Source organism: Spermophilus citellus, assembly GCF_964194105.1.
Source record: "Spermophilus citellus genome assembly, chromosome: 3".
NCBI classification, from domain to species: Eukaryota; Metazoa; Chordata; class Mammalia; order Rodentia; family Sciuridae; genus Spermophilus; species Spermophilus citellus.
The window spans coordinates 206436104-206454669 of NC_138184.1; the positions used below are offsets into that span (position 1 = coordinate 206436104).

At 38.7% G+C, this 18566-nt stretch overlaps 1 protein-coding gene across 1 annotated transcript in view; it reads left to right on the plus strand.

Moving 5' to 3' along the window:
- Positions 1–16787, plus strand: part of ABCB1 (ATP binding cassette subfamily B member 1) — an 83982-nt gene extending 67195 nt beyond the window's left edge. Inside the window, exons 22-28 of the mRNA XM_081287890.1 lie at positions 2–102; positions 2063–2203; positions 4127–4283; positions 4784–4981; positions 12065–12271; positions 15259–15405; positions 16167–16787. Coding sequence (XP_081144016.1) covers positions 2–102; positions 2063–2203; positions 4127–4283; positions 4784–4981; positions 12065–12271; positions 15259–15405; positions 16167–16370 — 1155 coding nt within the window. The 3' untranslated portion in view covers positions 16371–16787. The remainder of the gene's footprint in view (position 1; positions 103–2062; positions 2204–4126; positions 4284–4783; positions 4982–12064; positions 12272–15258; positions 15406–16166) is intronic.
- Positions 16788–18566: the final 1779 nt, after the last annotated feature.

Genomic DNA, 18566 nt, shown 5'->3' on the forward strand with positions numbered 1-18566 from the left:
GATTGCTACTGAAGCAATAGAAAACTTCCGCACTGTTGTTTCTTTGACTCAGGAGCAGAAGTTTGAGAATATGTATGCACAGAGTTTGCATATACCATCCAGGTAATAACCACTGAAGGGTTTGAGGGATGTGTGAGGAGCATTTAATCATCAGATTTGTTTTCACAAAGTATTCCTTTGGCCAGAAGGTTGGCCTCAAGTAGAGAAAGTACCAGAAAGGAAGCACCTGTATCCAGGAGGTAATGATCAGAAACAAATTAAGGCAGGGGCATCTCTTCGGTAGAACCTCTCAGGGTGGTATTTAACAGATGTGAGGGGAGAGTAACAGGGCATTGAGGAATGGCTCTCTGATGCCCAGTTAGACGATGACCCTATTATTGCTTTTTTGGGAATGAAAGCTCTTTAGGTCACATGAAATTCAAAGTGTCTATGGGACACCAAGGAGTGGTGCTTCCTGAGTATATTTTTCATTCCTTTCTTTATTTCTCCCCTAATGGAAGCCTTCTGTCCTTCCTTTAACATGGGCATTCCAGAAAGGGCCCAACCTCTCTGAGTCTCAGTTTTTTTCTCTACTAAGAGGAGAGAGAGCTGGATTGTATTGATAGGTTTTCAAACTTTTTTGTTTTTCAGACCCTTTGTCTCTGAAAATGTTTGTGTGTTTTCTTTCAGAAGTGGAAGCTAAAGAGAGTGTGGGGGAAGCACTAATAAAAAAGAAAGGTGATCTCATGAAAATAGAAAGGAGACCAATAAAGTCTCCAATATGACAAAGATAAAAGCAAAATTGATCATGGTTGAAAAAGGAGTTAGGAAGCCCAGAGGACTGCCCACTCACCAACCTGCTCCTACCCACACCTCTACATCACCCAGTTCTGTGTCACTCAGAAAATCCTAGAATGTTAATTCCCTTGTAAAATCTTCTCTAACACCCCCAGAGTAAAGTGATGCTTCTTTCTTCCCATATTATTCATAAGGTACCTCTATTACATAAGTACTTATCTAGCTCAACTCCTGGGTCCCCAAAGGCAGTGCCATGCCTCTGTGTTACCCAGCCTGGTTCCTGCAGCTTATAGATGTTGGGTAAACATGTGTGGAATGAATATTCACTATAGAGGACACATTGGTTCTGTGTCCAGTAGTTAAAATAGGGAGAGGGAACTTTCAACTGAGTCCCTAGCAGGCTTTTCACAGAGTTCATAGGCTTAGTTTATTTTTACTTCAACATATTGAGGTGTAGTTAAACCTGCCATAAAGATGAAGACATTGACAGAATGGCATCCATCAAGAATACAAACAATAATAAATGCTGGAGAGAATGTGGAGGAAAAGGAACACTTTTACACTGTTTGTGGGATTGTAAATTAGTACAATCATTATGGAAATTGGTATGAAGGCTGGTCAAAAGATTAGGCATAGAACCACAATGTGACTTTGCTGTTCCACTCCAAGGTATTTATCCTAAAGTTTTACTCAGTCATAAAGAAAAAAAATTATAAATTAAATCATGCAGAAAAACAGATGGAATTTGAGATTATATTAAGCAAAACAAGCCAAACTCAGAAGGTCAAGAGTCTTTTATTTTCTCTCATTGTAGAAGCTAGAGAAGAAAAAGGAAAAGAAAGGTGGTGAGCTTGAGGGAATCTTCATGAAAATCAAAGGGGGATTAGTGGAACACAGGAAGGGGACCAGGGGATGAGAGATAGGAAGGGGGTGGGGAAGTGCTGGGGAATAATACTGGCCAAATCATATTGTTATGTTGTGTGTGTATGCAAATGTAACAACAAATCCCACTGTTACGTAAAACTGTACCAATACAATTTTAAAAATAATAAAAATAACTGCACCAATAAAATAATGTGGGGGAAGAAAAAAAGATGAAGACACTGAGACTTAGAGATAAGTTAGTTTCCTAAACTCATGCAACTAGCAAGTAAAATGAGGATCAAACTTAATTATTTTGAAATTAAATCCATTTTTATTCGTCACCCCATTGCCCACCCATCAAAAGTTATATTTTAAGGTCTGAAATGAAAGTCAAGTAAGTTTTCAAATGTCTCCTTTTCAGAAACTCTTTGAGGAAAGCACACATCTTTGGAATCACATTTTCCTTCACTCAGGCAATGATGTATTTTTCCTATGCTGCTTGTTTCCGGTTTGGTGCCTTCTTGGTAGAAAGGGGAGACATGGAATTTGAAAATGTTCTGTTGTAAGTATTGAGCTAATATCGGAAGTTTAACTCTGCAGGTAAATCTGGGGTAAACATACTTTGTGTCTAGGCAGAAAGCTCTATGGTGAACCTGCAGGAAACCTTTTGGTGATTGAGAAAGTAGCCTTTTGCCTCAGAGTCTCCTCCATGTGTTCCTTTGAAGAAGCTGGTTTTATCAGGAATTTTTCTTCCCAGTGCTGACACACATAGCCTGACCTTTCTGAATCTGTGATGTGGTAGAGTGAATCAATGCAGAAGTCTCAAGAAGGCCTTGGCATTTGGGCAGAAACTTAACCCTGTGCAAGGTTCCTTTTAAAGAGTTTTCCAACAGAGCAGCTCATGAATGAAAGTACTCAAACGTGGGAGATTCCAGGATAAATTTGCATTTAAATTTCCACTTTCTAATCTGTATGTCCGACAAATGATATGCAGGTGCTGTTTGTATTTGTAACCTAAAAATCAAAATTGGATATCATTGGTATTGGGGATTCTTTCTGAGCTTCTAGACTGGTGAAGCTAAGACACTACCCTTTAACAGCACACATAATTAATAGCAATGAAGTTTTACATTGAACATAGAATACATCAGCCTGATAATATAATGTGTTATTATAGCATTTCTGTCCTATTTAGGCATTACTTGTTTGTGTATTATAGTTAATTCAGAATGAGCTTAACAGAACATTTAAAATTTCCATTTTCTAATATGTATGCCTGACAAATGATATGCAGGTGCTGTTTGCCTTTGGATCAGATAATTATTCGATTATATTGCTTTACTCTGAGCCTTTGAATTGGTTAAAGTTCCTGACACTTGGGCATTTAAGTTTGAAAAACCAATTTTCCAAGTAAGTAAACGAAAGGGGAGATCTGGCTAAAACCAGCCCATTTGGAAAAGATCCTACAGGTTTCAATGATAGCAAGGACAAAATTAATCATCTGTGTGATTTATTTGGGCTACTGTTTAAAAAGACACATTGATGAACATTTCCAGAGGAGAGCAGTAAAAGGAGTTATCAAAGAAGTGAAGGACCTTTTCAAAACTATTTTAAATGCTGTGTTGTGGAAAAGAAAGTAGATTTTCCTGCAGTTTAAAAAAAAATTTAAACAATAGACTTAATCAAACATACTACTTCCTAAAATAGAGGATGGAAGTCAATTTAGGGGAAATAGGCACAAACAGTGAGAACCAAATTCAATGCCTCTAAGGTCCTTCCAACCTCAAGTGGCTGCGATTCCCATGTCACACATTAGGAAGCAGATGTATCATGAAAGCAGCATGATTTCAGGTATATGAGGACCTTTTTCTTTGTTTCATAGTTCACAGGTTTTCTAAGAATCTGATCTCCTTTCAGCAATACTAACTACCTTCCTTGTCGATTGCCACAATAATGCTATGTAACAACTAGCCTCTAAACCCCAGTGACATAGAATGACATTTATATTGCCCATAAATCTGGGGGTCAGTTCGGCTGATTTGGGTTGGGTATAGTGGATTTTATCTGGGCTCACTCATCTCTCTGCAACAAGCAATGAGAGAGAGAGAACACAAACATGAGAACAAAGTACCAAGGCCCCGAGGCACAGGCCTGGTACTGTCAACAATGACTTCCACCACATCCTGTGGGCCAAAGTACCTCACAAGGCCAACCCAGATTCAGAGAGTAGGAAAACAAATCCACTTCTTAAATGGAAGTGCGGCTTAGGTCACACTATAAGAAGATAAAGATACAGAGAGAGAGAGAGATATGATAAAATGGACTGTTTCGCAGTCATTCACGCTAACATGAACTTAAAAGTGTTTGTTTTGTTTTTTAACTTCTGTTTCATAATTATTTGAGTTGGCACTCCCTGGTCAGAGAGGGGCAGTTTACTAGCATTGCAGCCTTCCCCATGTGACATGTTCTGCCTTTTGTTCTCCAGGGTATTTTCAGCTATTGTCTTTGGTGCCATGGCTGTCGGGCAGGTCAGTTCATTTGCTCCTGACTATACCAAAGCCAAAGTGTCAGCATCCCATATCATCATGATCATTGAGAAAATCCCAGCGATTGACAGCTATAGTACGGAAGGCCTAAAGCCAGTGAGTTTGCTCTTTCAAATATACAATTTGTTCCTAACTCCTGAATGAAAATATCCAGAGGAAATTTAATAAAATTTGGGCTTTTTTGTATGCTAGTGATAATACAAAGTTTTCTAGATCATTGGTTTATTTTAATAAATGCTAATAATAAATCTTAATATTTATTAATAAATCTTAACAAATTACAGGGAGATAAGAATACTGCCCACTTTATAAGCAAATCCTATTAATGAGGTGGTTTTTTTTTTATATACACATTATTTTGGGGGAACAGATTTGAGTTACACATTTGTGTCATACATTTGTATTGTGTTAATAATTCCTGCTATACAAGCCTTGACTCTTTTAAATCTTATTTATTAAATTCTAGCAGTTAGAGATGAAGCTTAACTGTCATAGTTGTTCACTCTTTTCTGACACCTGGTGGTAGAGGAAGTTAGTTCTACCCTGTGTTTTTATGACTGAGGCCATCAAATTTACTGTTGTTCTTCCCATTTTAGCCTATGTTGGAAGGAAATGTGACATTTGATGAAGTCATGTTCAACTATCCCACGAGACCAAACATCCCAGTTCTCCAGGGGCTGAGCCTCCAGGTGAAGAAGGGCGAGACACTGGCCCTGGTGGGCAGCAGTGGCTGTGGGAAGAGCACGGTGGTCCAGCTTCTCGAGCGCTTCTACGACCCCTTGGCCGGGACAGTGGTGAGCACACTTTCATATTCAGCTGATTTCTGATTTTTCATTGTCTCAGTGACTGGGTGTGTTTCATTCTTGATGACAAACCAAGGGGTTTCAAACCTTTAAACAATAGCTCTTCTTAAATAAAGTGTGACAGCCTAGATTGGGGTCCAAGCTGGGTCATGTGCCCTGCCACCTTCTTTAGCCTCCCTCTCAACACTGCCTCTCTACCCTGCTTTCTGAGCTGCCTTCTCACTACCCATCTCCCTTGCAATGATGAGATTTCAGCTGATGTGAGAAGAGCCAGCAAAAAAGTGAAATATCCATAGAGTCAAAGGGGACACTAGGAGAGGCAAGTGAGATGAAAGCCAAGGATAGTCTTGTTTCAAGCAGGAGAATATGGTCAGCAAGGACAGAAGCTATGCAGAGACTGGATAAGATGAGGACTGAGAAGACATGATAGGATCTGGCAATTAATGAGCTATTTCTGACATTTTATACTTGCACTTAAGTGGGGATAATAGAAAACAGGTAAGCATGACTGAAGGATGGTTAGGAGGGGAAAGAGAGATTTCAGTGTAAACTATTAAAAAGATCAAAGATGAAAGACAGACAAGTTAGAACAATAACCTGAATGGGCAGAGTCCAAGGAACACATTTGGGAGTGAGAATCTGGAGCATTTTTATGGCCAAAAGATGAGATAATACTACTGGGTTAAAGAGGACATTGAAACATCTTCCAAGACAAAAAATAGACTACTATTGGCACATTTGGAGAATGGATAAAGAATATGGAGGAGAATGACCTTTTGTTTTCTGAACTAAAAAGATGAGTGAAGAGTCAGAATTATTCATTTAGTAAAACTGAATGCCATATTGACCCTCATTGCATTAATGACTGAAATGAATTTCAGCCTGTATCCAGGGCCCTTTTTTACTTCCCCATAGCAATCAATCACTCAGAATTTTTTTTTTTACTGTATTTAAAGATAGCTATGGCTTTACTCAGTCTCTTTTTAAATAGATATCAAGACTTTGTTTCTAATTTTTACTTTTCTGTTTTCTGTGAATTCTGATTTTGTGTTTCAATTTTGTGGCTAAAGTTTGAACAGAGGATTCTAAATGAAGTCATCACTGACATTTTGAAGCACTAGGGAGAAAATGTTAGTTCTCAGTCTCTGATTAAGATCCTTATAGATGGTTATTAAACAGCATGTTAAACATTGTGTTCTAATAATTATAGGACAGTGTTTGCCCTCAAAGACTTTAACTGAGATGGGTCATATGCTTCCATGCATTAGATTTAAAAAGAAGTTAGGCCTAGGGCTGTTTTTAAGGGAAAAATAGGATTTGCATATAGGTGAGCACTCAAGGTAGTGTTCAGAGGAAGACGTAATGGAAGCTCTGCTTGGTAAGTGATTTGATCTCAGTGAAAATAGAGGCATGTTCTGCTGAAATAGGGAATTCAGTAAGAGTATGATTCTCAAGCTTTTCTGATTATGTATGAAGGATTTTAAAAGTTGTACAACCAGCATACTCATAAACACTTTCCAGTGGAAAAAACACTTGGCGGTAATAAAATGTTGGAGTTGAAAACATAGTCAACAGTAAAATAATTACACAAGAAGAGAATAAATTAATTATTATTTTACAAGTGCATAAACATAAGCACAGCATAACTTAAAGTGGGCAATATTAGTTATAGTTTAGTGTAGAAAGCAAAAATTGTTCTAGGTATTTCAAGGAGATAAGTATTTAATAAAGGGAATTAGGTGCTTACTCCTTGGAAGGGCTGAAAAAGTGAAAATAGAATAAGCTACTCCCAGGCTTCCAAATCACAGTACTACAGCTGTGATCCTATGACCAGGAAGTTACAGAAAGTTATGCTAATGCCATAGCTATTCCATACCTAAAGACACAAGACTTGAGTCTGGCTGTTACAAAAACTTCCATCTGCCCTAACCCATGTGTTAGTTTGTCCCTGCTGCTAATGGAGAGTAAGCTCTGCCTCCCAGATTTTTCACAGTGAATCTCACTGATAGACCCAACTCATTTCCAGAATCCAGGAAGCCTGGGAAAGAGATTTTAGCCTTCTAGTCCCTTGATGTATGGACAGGCTGACACAGAAGAACGTGGAAATGGATGCTGAGTGCATAGGACAATAATCATCTCAAGAGAGCACTGAAAACAAAGAGTCCTCATTTATTGCAAGGATGTCCATTATCTGCTCCATTACATTTGTACTAGAGCCTTAAAATACTGCCAAGTGATGCACAGCAGCCAGACTTCTTAGAAGAAGTGCCCCCAATAAACTCAAGTAAATATGCCAAGCTTTCTTTATAAATATCAATTAGTAGCCCTTAATAATTTGGCAGGAAGGTTAGTATCATTTAGTTCTTATTGCTGTGTACAAATGACTCTGCAGATTTTAGCATTGCTTAATCATAAGCATTGAAAAAAGGAGTTAAACCAGAGGACCTGAAAATGAGAAATTCCCATGAGCATCAGCGGGCCTTCTATCATACTTTGAGAAACCTTGACCTGGAATGGTGGTTCTCAAACCTTGGTGTGTATTAGAATGGCCTAGAAAGCTAGTAAAGAACACAGCCACACAGGATCAGTCAAGTAGGCCAGGGTGACTGTTTTTATACTCAGGTGATTCTATAGTTTGAGAACTGCTGAACTGGTAAATCTGAAGGAAGGTTTAGGCTGAATTGTCCAGAATCTTTAAAAATCACGCAACGAAATTGTTAAGAGGAGAGGACCCAAGTTTGTGAGACCCGAAAGTTACACAATTCTAAGAATTCTATTAAAGAAAACAAAATTTCAAATCCAAAAATAAAGTTCCAAAATAAATATGTACTTCAAATGAAAAAGAAGTTCAACAAAATCTCATTACTGGGGCCATAAAGATTTGGGGCCCTTTCTTTTTAGACAATTTGCCATAAATGCTTATAGTGAAGAGCTTCCTGACAGGCTGGCCTCCCTCCCATGAGAACACTGTCCAAGTACCAGGCTTAACATGCGTTTAAGGGGACTTTATTAGCTTGAGCCCTCTCCAAACATACCTTTCTCCCCTCTCTGGTCCATCCCATGCACCATGGTGAGGGTCCTCCATCCCCTCTAGGATACAGCTAGAAGCCCCTCATCATTGTTCGGTTATAACCCAGGAGGTACCTGGGCCAAGATGGAGGCATTCTCTTTTAAGAGAGGACAGAAAATAATCTTTAATTATGAGACATTTGTTACCAAATCCATCCCATAGTGTTTAAATCCAATTAAATCCAACCCAGGTGCCCTTAATTACTACTTGGACTAAGTGACCTTGTCGAAGTCACTTAATTTTTGCTCATTTCCTTGTCTATAAGATACAGATTAAAATCATAGCTACCTCCTGAAAGGAGTTGTGCATATTAAATGAATGTATGAAACATGCTTGTCATAGAATTTACAATATTATCTGTGCTTGATTTTAAAATTTATTATTATTTCAGAGTACATATGCATAAAAATGTATGTATTTAACTTTTGAACTTTGCACTAATAAAAGCAAATGGTACATTTGATACTTTCCAATAGAGGTAGCTAGTCATTGTAATTTGGCCTCACATTATTTCTTGCCAATGTTTCCTTTCTTGGTTATGCTTTTGTTTAAGCCGAAGTCCTTTAAGCAGTTTTCAACAAATTCCCTAGAGTTCCTTGGTCTTCCCACAGACTACAGCCATGTCTCAGCCAATGAAATTGTGCTTTCATCTGTTTTACATTCTGGGCTTCTAAATATGTTTTCCTTAAAGGATTCTTCCGTTAACACAGATTTTATATAGTTTGCAATTCTAGGATTGTGCAGGGCCCTAGAGTTTATCATATTCAGTGTAATGAATTGCTTCATTAATATTGAGATTATTCAGACTTGCCTATGATTATATTAGATAGTATCTATTTTCCTCGTGGGGGTAGAAGCCTGAAATATTTTTTTTTAAGGTCTTTCTTTCCTCAGATTTCCATTTCTGAAGTACAGCATTCCATCTAATAAGATTTTCTCTTTAACCACATCCTTGCATGTTTTTTTTATTGCCTTTCACCAGCCTCTATTTTTCCACCCTCACTTATTCGAACTGTAAGGAAGCCTGGAGCATAAATGCTCAGAATGATCTCCATGGCAACTGGGCTTGGTACTAAATAAGGTCATGGCTGTGTTTTCTGTCCCTGTACCTGCCAGCATTGTAGGCAGAAGCTGTGTTCCTACAGCAAGGATCTATCTACCTTACCTCTGACCAGCAATCTCTCAGAGGCCCCCAACCAGCCACACAGGACACTGAGTGTGTGTGTGGCTCAGTGAATACTTATCACTGCATTGGCAAAGCTCAAAGCTGAGTCACTGCTCTCATCTTCAGAGGTCGTGAACAGCTCTCTCATTTGAATGCCAGGAGTTCTCTTGCAGAGCAGATCTATTCAATAGGCGTATCTTGATCAGAGAGTAAGGCTTTTCATCAGCAAGGCTATAAAGGGTCCTTCCCAGTCTTCTGCAGGATAATCTAAGGAACTGGATCCTAGGGAAAGAGCAGCCTTTCCTTTCCTCCTCCTGGGGCTCAGTATTCATCCTCTATACTTCCAAGTGCATCACCTACACAGTTACAAACTGCTTTCAGCCCTTGAGCTCCTTAGCCTGTGTCTGATGCTATGCCAAGCAGGGCCCAAAAGATCTTATTTAATCCTTGATTTTGTAAATCTGTGAATCATCATCATTCATGTTTTTCCCACAGGAAACTAAAAGAAATTAATTCTTTTCCCCGGTATCAACAACTATGGAGAGATACAGTAGCTACCTTGCCAAGCTTGGTTCTATTCCATTTAGCCATTTAAATCCAAGTCAGATCAGAAACCTTATATACAAAACTATTATGTGGTCATAATTGTTATTTATTTCTATTCTGATGCTGAACACATTTTTTGTGAAAAATTGAGATGTGAAAATAAAAGGATGCCAGGATACAACCCAGAAGTATCAGACCTCGTCTTAGTTTCCTGGGTTGCCATAAATGATCGTCACAAATTTAGTGGCTTAACACAGATTTAATATCTTATAATTTTGGAAGTCAGAAGTCCCAAATAATTTCACCAAGCTAAAATCAGGATGTCAGCTGAACTGTGTTCCTTCTGGGAACTCCAAGGGAAAATCCATTTTCTTGCCTTTTCTGCTTGTGGCCCCTTTCTCTGTCTTGAACGCCAGCGATGACTGACCAAGTCTCCTCATACTGCTCTGCTCTGGTGCTCCCCTGCCTCCTTCTCCCATTGTTAAGAACCCTGCTGATTACATTGGGCTCACCAAGATAAGCCGGGATAATCGCCTTATTTTAAGGTTAGCTGATTAGCAGCCTTAATTCCATCTGCTACTCTAATGCCTCTGACATGTGTAACGTAATATATTCACGGGTTTCTTGGGTTTAGGACATGAATATCTTAGAGAAGGGGGACATTATTCTATTAGTGCATATACCAGAAACCAAGATAAAAAGATAACATAACATTCTCTCAAAGTGTACAATGATGATCTTTTTGGATTAAGTTTTGCAATTCAAATTAAAACAAACAAAACCCTTTCCTTAATCTCACAGTAACTTTTTAGTTTTGCTGTATGAAATGATGATTTCTACTTTGCTGAATTCAAAAGTGCACTGATCGGGAGCTAGATATCAAATCAGAGACACTGCGTCTGATAGAAGAAAAAGTTGGCTACGATCTACATATTGTGGGGTCGGGCTCCAAATTCCTTAATAGGACACCCATAGCCCAAGAGTTAATAACAAGAATAAACAAATGGGACTTACTTAAACTAAAAAGTTTTTTCTCAGCAAGAGAAACAATAAAAGAGGTAAATAGAGAGCCTACATCCTGGGAACAAATTTTTACCCCCCACACCTCAGATAGAGCCCTAATATCCAGAATGTACAAAGAACTCAAAAAATTAAACAATAAGATAACAAATAACCCTATCAACAAATGGGCCAAGGACCTGAACAGACACTTCTCAGAGGAGGACATACAATCAATCAACAAGTACATGAAAAAATGCTCACCATCTCTAGCACTCAGAGAAATGCAAATCAAAACCACCCTAGGATACCATCTCACTCCAGTAAGATTGGCAGCCATTATGAAGTCAAACAACAATAAGTGTTGGCGGGGATGTGGGGAAAAGGGTACACTTGTACACTGCTGGTGGGGCTGCAAAATGGTGAGGCCAATTTGGAAAGCAGTATGGAGATTCCTGGGAAAGCTGGGAATGGATCCACCATTTGACCCAGCTATCGCCCTTCTCGGACTATTCCCTGAGGACCTTAAAAGAGCGCACTATAGGGATACGGCTGCATCAATGATTATAGCGGCACAATTCACAATAGCTAGACTGTGGAACCAATCTAGATGCCCCTCAATAGATGAATGGATAAAAAAAATGTGGCATCTATACACAATGGAGTATTATGAAGCACTAAGAAATGACAAAATCATAGAATTTGCAGGGAAATGGATGGCATTAGAGCAGATTATGCTAAGCGAAGCTAGCCAAGCCCTAAAAAACAAATGCCAAATGTCTGCTTTGATATAAAGAGAGCAACTAAGAACAGAACAGGAAGGAAGAGCATGAGGAAAAGACTATAGTAAACAAAGACGAATGGGGGGAGAGAAACGGAGAGAGAAGGGAAAGCATACGGAAATGGTAGGAGACCTTCAATGATACATAAAATTATAAGAGGTCATGAGGGGCAAGGGGAAGGGAAAAAAAGGGAGAGAATTGAACAACAGCAGGGGAGGTAGAGAGGGAAGATGGGAGGGGAGGGGAGGGGAGGGGGGATAGTAGGGGATAGGAAAGGTAGCAGAATACAACAGTCACTAATATGGCATTATGTAAAAATGTGAATATGTAACAGATGTGATTCTGCAATCTGTATTTGGGGTGAAAATGGGAGTTCAAAACACAATTTGAGTCAAATGTATGAAAGATGATATATCATGAGCTATGTAATGCTTTAAATAATCAATTTTAAAAAAAGATTTAAAAAAAGAGTGCACTGATCTTAAAGTTGCCCTGTGAACTTTTGCTTTCAGCTACTGGATGGCAAAGATATAAAGCAACTGAATGTCCAGTGGCTTCGAGCACACCTGGGCATTGTGTCCCAGGAGCCCATCCTGTTTGACTGCAGTATTGGAGAGAACATCGCCTACGGGGACAACAGCCGGGTCGTGTCACAGGAAGAGATCGTGAGAGCAGCCAAGGAGGCCAACATACACCACTTCATCGAATCACTGCCTGATGTAAGTCTCTCTCCAAATTAAGATCCCAGAAGCATGTAGCAACCCTGGCCCATACCTCCCAACCCCTATCATTTGATTTCTAAAGAGCTGGTTTCCTAAAGATGAAGAGAAGAAATTAGCAACCAAAACACACCCCCACACACCTGTATATAAGTATGTAGCCATACTTCCTGTCCTGGTCAGATGTTATGTTTACTTCATCATCTGATTCTCCACATAAGGAAAAGGTGAAAGTGTTGTATGGATTTGGGTTTAGGAGAGTAGAATTTCCCAAGGGGAACAGATCTAAAGCAATTCTTCAGCTTCTAGGTCGGAAGTTCTACTCCCTTATGTACAATACCTGGGAGGCCTTTCCCTCCAAATTCAAGTACAGGGCCTGTCTCCACCTGTGAATGTGCTGCTTCTTGTCTTGCCAAGGAAGTATCATGCCTCCCCACTTCTCTCCTCCATTTCTCTTACTTCTGCCTCTTGAGGCTATCCTCTAAGTTTCCAGCCTCACTCTCTGGAGTTAGGGCCAACAGAGAGCAGGACCCATGTGGGAAGATGACTGTCTCTAGGAGCCATCTGGTGTCATGTAGTCTTCAATCATTGTATATTCTGTGGACCCCAAGCTCCATTTATAGGGTTGATTGTTCAAAACTTCCCTGGGCCATTGTCCTATGTCCATCCTTTGAATCCCTGCAGGAAGTTAGATCACTAGATCTCTCACCATCTCTTAAGCCCTCTTAGATCCTGTATTTTGAAATGCATCTCAACCTAACTAATCTACTCTTTCCCATTATCATTAGTTATGTTCTTTATTATGAGGAAGTACCCTCTAAAAAATAAAGTCCAATAGCCTCAAACTGATGAAGAAGACAGTCACCTAGGGGAAAGATGGTAGCACTGGGTAGCCCTAACTCCTCCTGAGATTTCTCTTTTCTTGAGCTCTTCTTCAGTTACTGTAACTCTCAACCACAGGCCCCCAAGAAGGAGGCACGGTTCCCTCTCCTCTTTTAATAGTCTAGTTGACTCTTCTTGAGGCTAGAACCCTTAAAATATAGAATTACAAACCCTTTACTAATAAAAAGTCAGTGGTCCTCAATTTTTTTCTCCATTTTTAAAAATTTGTTTTACTTAGTTATACATGACAGCAGAATACATTTCAATTTATTGTACACAAATAGAGCAGAACATTTCAACTCTCTGGTTGTACACGATGTAGAGTCACACCATTCATGTAATCATATATGTACCTAGGGTAATGATGTCTGTTTCATTCCACTGTGTCTGTCTCATTCCACTGTCTTTGCTGCCCAATGCCTCTTTTCCTCCTTACTCTCTCCTTTGCCCAATCCAAAGCTTCTCCATTCTTCCCATGCTCCCCTCCCCATTATGGATCAGCATCTACTAATCAGAAAAAAACATTCGGCCTTTGGTTTTTGGGATTGGCTTACTTCACTTAGCATGATATCATCCAGCTCCATTCATTTACCTGCAAATTTCATAATTTTATTCTCTTTTAATGCTGAGTAATGTTCCATTGTGTATATATACCACAGTTTCTTTATCCATTCAACTATTGATGGGCATCTAGGTTGTTTCCACAGTTTAGCTATTGTGAATTGAGCTGCTATATACTCATACATTGCTGGTGGCACTGCAAATTGGTGCAACCACTTTGGAAAGCAATATAGAGATTCCTCAGAAAACTTGGAATGAAACCATCATTTGATACCCAGTTATCCCGCTCCTTGGTCTATACCCAAAGGACTTAAAAATCAGCATACTACAGTGATTCTCAAATTTTGAACATGGATCAGCATTGCTTGGGAACTTGTTAGAAATGCAGATTTCGAGGCCTCCCCTAGCTCTGCTGAATAAGACACATTGGAGGTAGAGTCTGCATTCTAACAGCCCAGCTGAGACTGATGCAGGCTACAAAACACAAATATGAAGAATAACAATTATTAGCTCTTTAAATATATCCTGTCCCTCTCAGTTTATCTACCTCAGGGATCTTCCTTTCTGGACTTGTGGTCTCTGGCACACAAAGCACATCTGTAGACATAATGACTGTCTTGGGCAGTGCCCAGACTAGCACACTTAAGTCGTATTATCTGTAAGGTCCCTCTTCTCCTAAGTGGCTAGTACTGGGGTTTACTTTACCCTGCAGGAGGCTGCTTATTGCCCTCCTTCCTGTAGAGTTACATCACTGCTCCACTGTGCCTCAACAGAATCAGTGCTCTATCCTGCACTCACACGAGACATGCTTCCATGCACCTGCTACCCGAGGCAGCCACAACTCAGGGGTGGAGCCACCAGGAGCATCTGCCAAAACCTTGCCAGGGGTCTTCTCACTCCATTTAAGGGGAAGACCTTGTTCTGAACACCACAGAACTAGGTTTGCCAGATACAGCAAATAAAAACAGGCAACCCTAAATAGAAGGTGAATTTTACAGTCTCCAGGTGTAAGTTGGATTATCAAAATGGGATTCCTTGATATCCAATAAATTATTTAGGTGTTGGGAATAGTTTCATAAAGACACCAAAAGACTAAAATCTCAGGAATTTTCCTTTCCTCACTTTAAAATCATGCAGAGAGCGTCACCTGCTGGTTATAAATAGGATGAGCTTCAATTATTATGTACCACCTGTTAACAAATCACATTTCCTTTTTCCTACCCATCTTTGTCCCAAATATAATGAAACCAAAAGATGAAAGATAAGATGATGGCAACAATATTATTTTTTATAAAAATTTTGGCATATTTATACTAAATAGCATATTTATACTTATTTTAAGGCCCAAATGTCTTTTATCAGAATGATTAAACCTAGCATCTAGGGCTTTTTATTGTTTAACACTCCATGAGCTCATCCTTAACTTCTGAACCTAAATTTTTCCAATTTTCCCATCAGAAAATTTTCCTGTTTTCTGTGAGTAATTTGTGTGTTTGAACTTTAACATCAGTTCTGCTTTCATAATAACCAAACTCTGTTTACAGAAATATAACACCAGAGTCGGAGACAAAGGAACTCAGCTCTCTGGTGGGCAGAAGCAGCGCATTGCCATAGCTCGAGCCCTTGTGAGACAGCCACACATTTTGCTTTTGGATGAGGCCACGTCAGCTCTGGACACAGAAAGTGAAAAGGTGAGAATTTACACTGGGTTCATCCACACATGAATCGATTGTCCTTGAAAGGTGTAAATTTACATGTTTCTCTGAACAAAATTTAGCCAGAAAGATTGTTGCTTATGTCAGTAGCATTTGAAGTCTTTCTGTAACTATTATTTAGGAGAGTTAAGAGGATACAAACAGATTAGTCTTAGAGCACTTAGGCTTCAAAATAGCAGCTCTGCCTCACTTTGTGTTCATCTAAGATGCTGCATTCAGGAGACTCATTCCCACCTCTGCTGGCAGCATCTCTTCGGCAACTGCATGAAGAGGGGTGAGGGTAGGGTAAAGTTCAAATCTGGCTGTACCTTAAGATAAATGTTGATGATCATTTTCAGTTTGAGAAAAGGTTAAAAATTCAGCTATCTGAACAAGAGGGATTATGTCTTCTGTCTTAAAAATTCTAAAATTCAAGGAGGCTGAGTTTGGCCCTTTTGCTGCAGTGCTGGATTGGAGAGAAGCTTTTAGGAAAGTTGTATGGCGAGGTACATTTGGAAATATTTTTAAATGATTGGATGAATTCTGTTTACTGCTATACCTTTAAGAACAATAACCTAGTGTCTCAGAAGCAATCCAAACTGGGGGTCAGTTATCTTCTGGTATGAGAGATCCCTCAGTTTCTAAAATCTGTTGTATTTCACTGGCACCAACCATTTAAGAAGGACATATTGAAAAATTGTGGGGCTTGTTACAGAGAGGTTATTATCAGAATTAACTTGTGTAACTCTCATCAACAGGTTGTCCAGGAAGCCCTGGACAAAGCCAGAGAAGGCCGCACCTGCATTGTGATCGCTCACCGCCTGTCCACCATCCAGAATGCAGACATGATCGTCGTGTTTCAGAACGGCAAGGTCAAGGAGCAGGGCACGCATCAACAGCTGCTGGCACAGAAAGGCATTTATTTTTCAATGGTCAGTGTCCAGGCTGGAGCAAAGCGCTAGTGAACTGTGACCATATGAGATGTTAAATATTTTTAATATATATTTTTTAAATATGGCATTTAATCAAATTTACAAAGCAAGTGCTTATTGGAACATGTAGTTATCTGTTTAACATTTTCTTCCACAATTGAACATTATTTCATCAAGTTCAGAATCTTCAGAGACATTATAATTACAGGAAGATAAATAGAAACAACATCATCAAATACGGGGTGGAGGTGCAGATAATGGTTTTAATTGCATTCTAGAATTTATAAAAGGATTTCAGGCAGATTTGTTTTTGATGAAGTATATAATCTTGTTTATACTTTCTCATTTGAACTGTAACTGACTGCCTTGCTAATAGATTATATAAATAGCAAAAAACACTGAAACATTTGCATAAAGTGCCTATAATAAAACTAAACTTTCATATGATTAGAGTCTTTTATTCAAAATGTGTTCGTGTGTATACATACATATGTTTGTATATATAATATATTTAAACACATACATGCATACTTTCAGTTGAAATATTCTGGATAATTTTGGCTTTTAAAAGTAGATTCTTTAAAAACCCATTCATTTGGGGGAATTTTTTAACACTCTAATAAATTCTATTCTGTACATCCTTTCACATTGGGTCTCATAGAACTGTCTGGCTTCCTTCCTCTTGGTCTTGATCCTGCTGATTCTTGCATTCCTATTCTGATACTCTGAAGCCTATCGCACAGATCAATACAAGATTTTGAGAGGTAGAGTAAGGTGCAATTATGAAGTGAATATTACACAGATGTAACATAAATCTTTTGCATTGCTCTTATAAAGGACTCTTCAAGGATTTTAACATTTTTGTGCTTTTAAAAATACAATTACTCTTTCTGTATATTGATAATAAATCACTATTCTCAGCAATTGGTCCCTTCCAAAGGTGAACCTCCTGATTTGCAGATATTTAAAATGTGCCATGAGTTTGAATACATCCTGATACAAATATAAAAAGAAGAAAATATTACAAGGATTGGTACTCTAACTACAAAAATTTTAAACTTAGCCCAGAAGCATATAAACAAGATTGAAAGTCACAAGTTGCAGGCCATATTTGCCGTATTTACTGTAAGCAATTGATATCTTTAAAGAACTTCTAAAAAGAAAAAATACATTTTCTCCAAGAAAAAATTGACAAAGGATATGTTCAAATAATTCCCAAACATGGAAACATGAGAAAAAGCATTACATTTTTTCAATAATAAAGAAAGGAAGATTAAAACAAAATAGCTTTTTTTGCCTAGTAACCTGACAATAAATAAAAAATTTCTACTATAACAAACCTTATTAGTTAGCTTGGTCACTGATATAAATTTCAATCATTACTTCACAATGTAAGAAAAGTTTTTAAAATGTGTATCTTTGAGATAGCAATTCCCATTGTAGGAATTTAGTTAGGAGATATATACAATGATGCTTATTATAGCATTATTTGTAATATTGAAAACAAAAGATCTAAATGTTTAGCAATAAGAAATGCACAAAATTTTGGTGCATTTACAAAATCGAATACTATACAATTATTAAAAAATTAAATTGGAGAGAAGGACAGATAGTCAAATAGAGATACCCAACATTTGTCTCCTCTTCCACAAAAAAACAAACAAACAGAATAACAAGTTAAAAAAGCTGCATTTTGAGACAAGTAGCATTAGAATTAAGCAAGAGAGAAACAAGAGCACCATTAGAGATTTGGGATAGTGGCACAGAGAGTGGATCAAAGTGTAGTGACATCTGTAATCCTGTTTTGCCAGCCGAGGAAAACCCCCCACAATAGGAGAAAGGGGGGTCAGGGGAGTTCCCGCAGAACACCTTGTTGGGATCATGGGCAACCTCTCCACAGATAACAGCAACAACACTAGTGACAGAATGGATAGACTTGGAGCCCAGTTCAGTGTACTTCCTATAGTCTCCACTGCAGCTTTGCTTCACAGAAGGAATTTACATTGCCATCTCCTTTACCTCCAGATCCCAGACTACTGTAGTTTGAGCAAAATACTAGAAGCAGAACTACACTGCTTCCCTAGCCACTCTAATCAGCTTAGGCCACATAGTTAGCTTGGACTGATCTGCCATCCTAATTGGCCTGGACTGCCACTATAATCTGCATCAGCCATAGCTGAGCTGCTGTCCCAAATGGCTTAGCCATGCAGTCAGTCCAAGCCACCT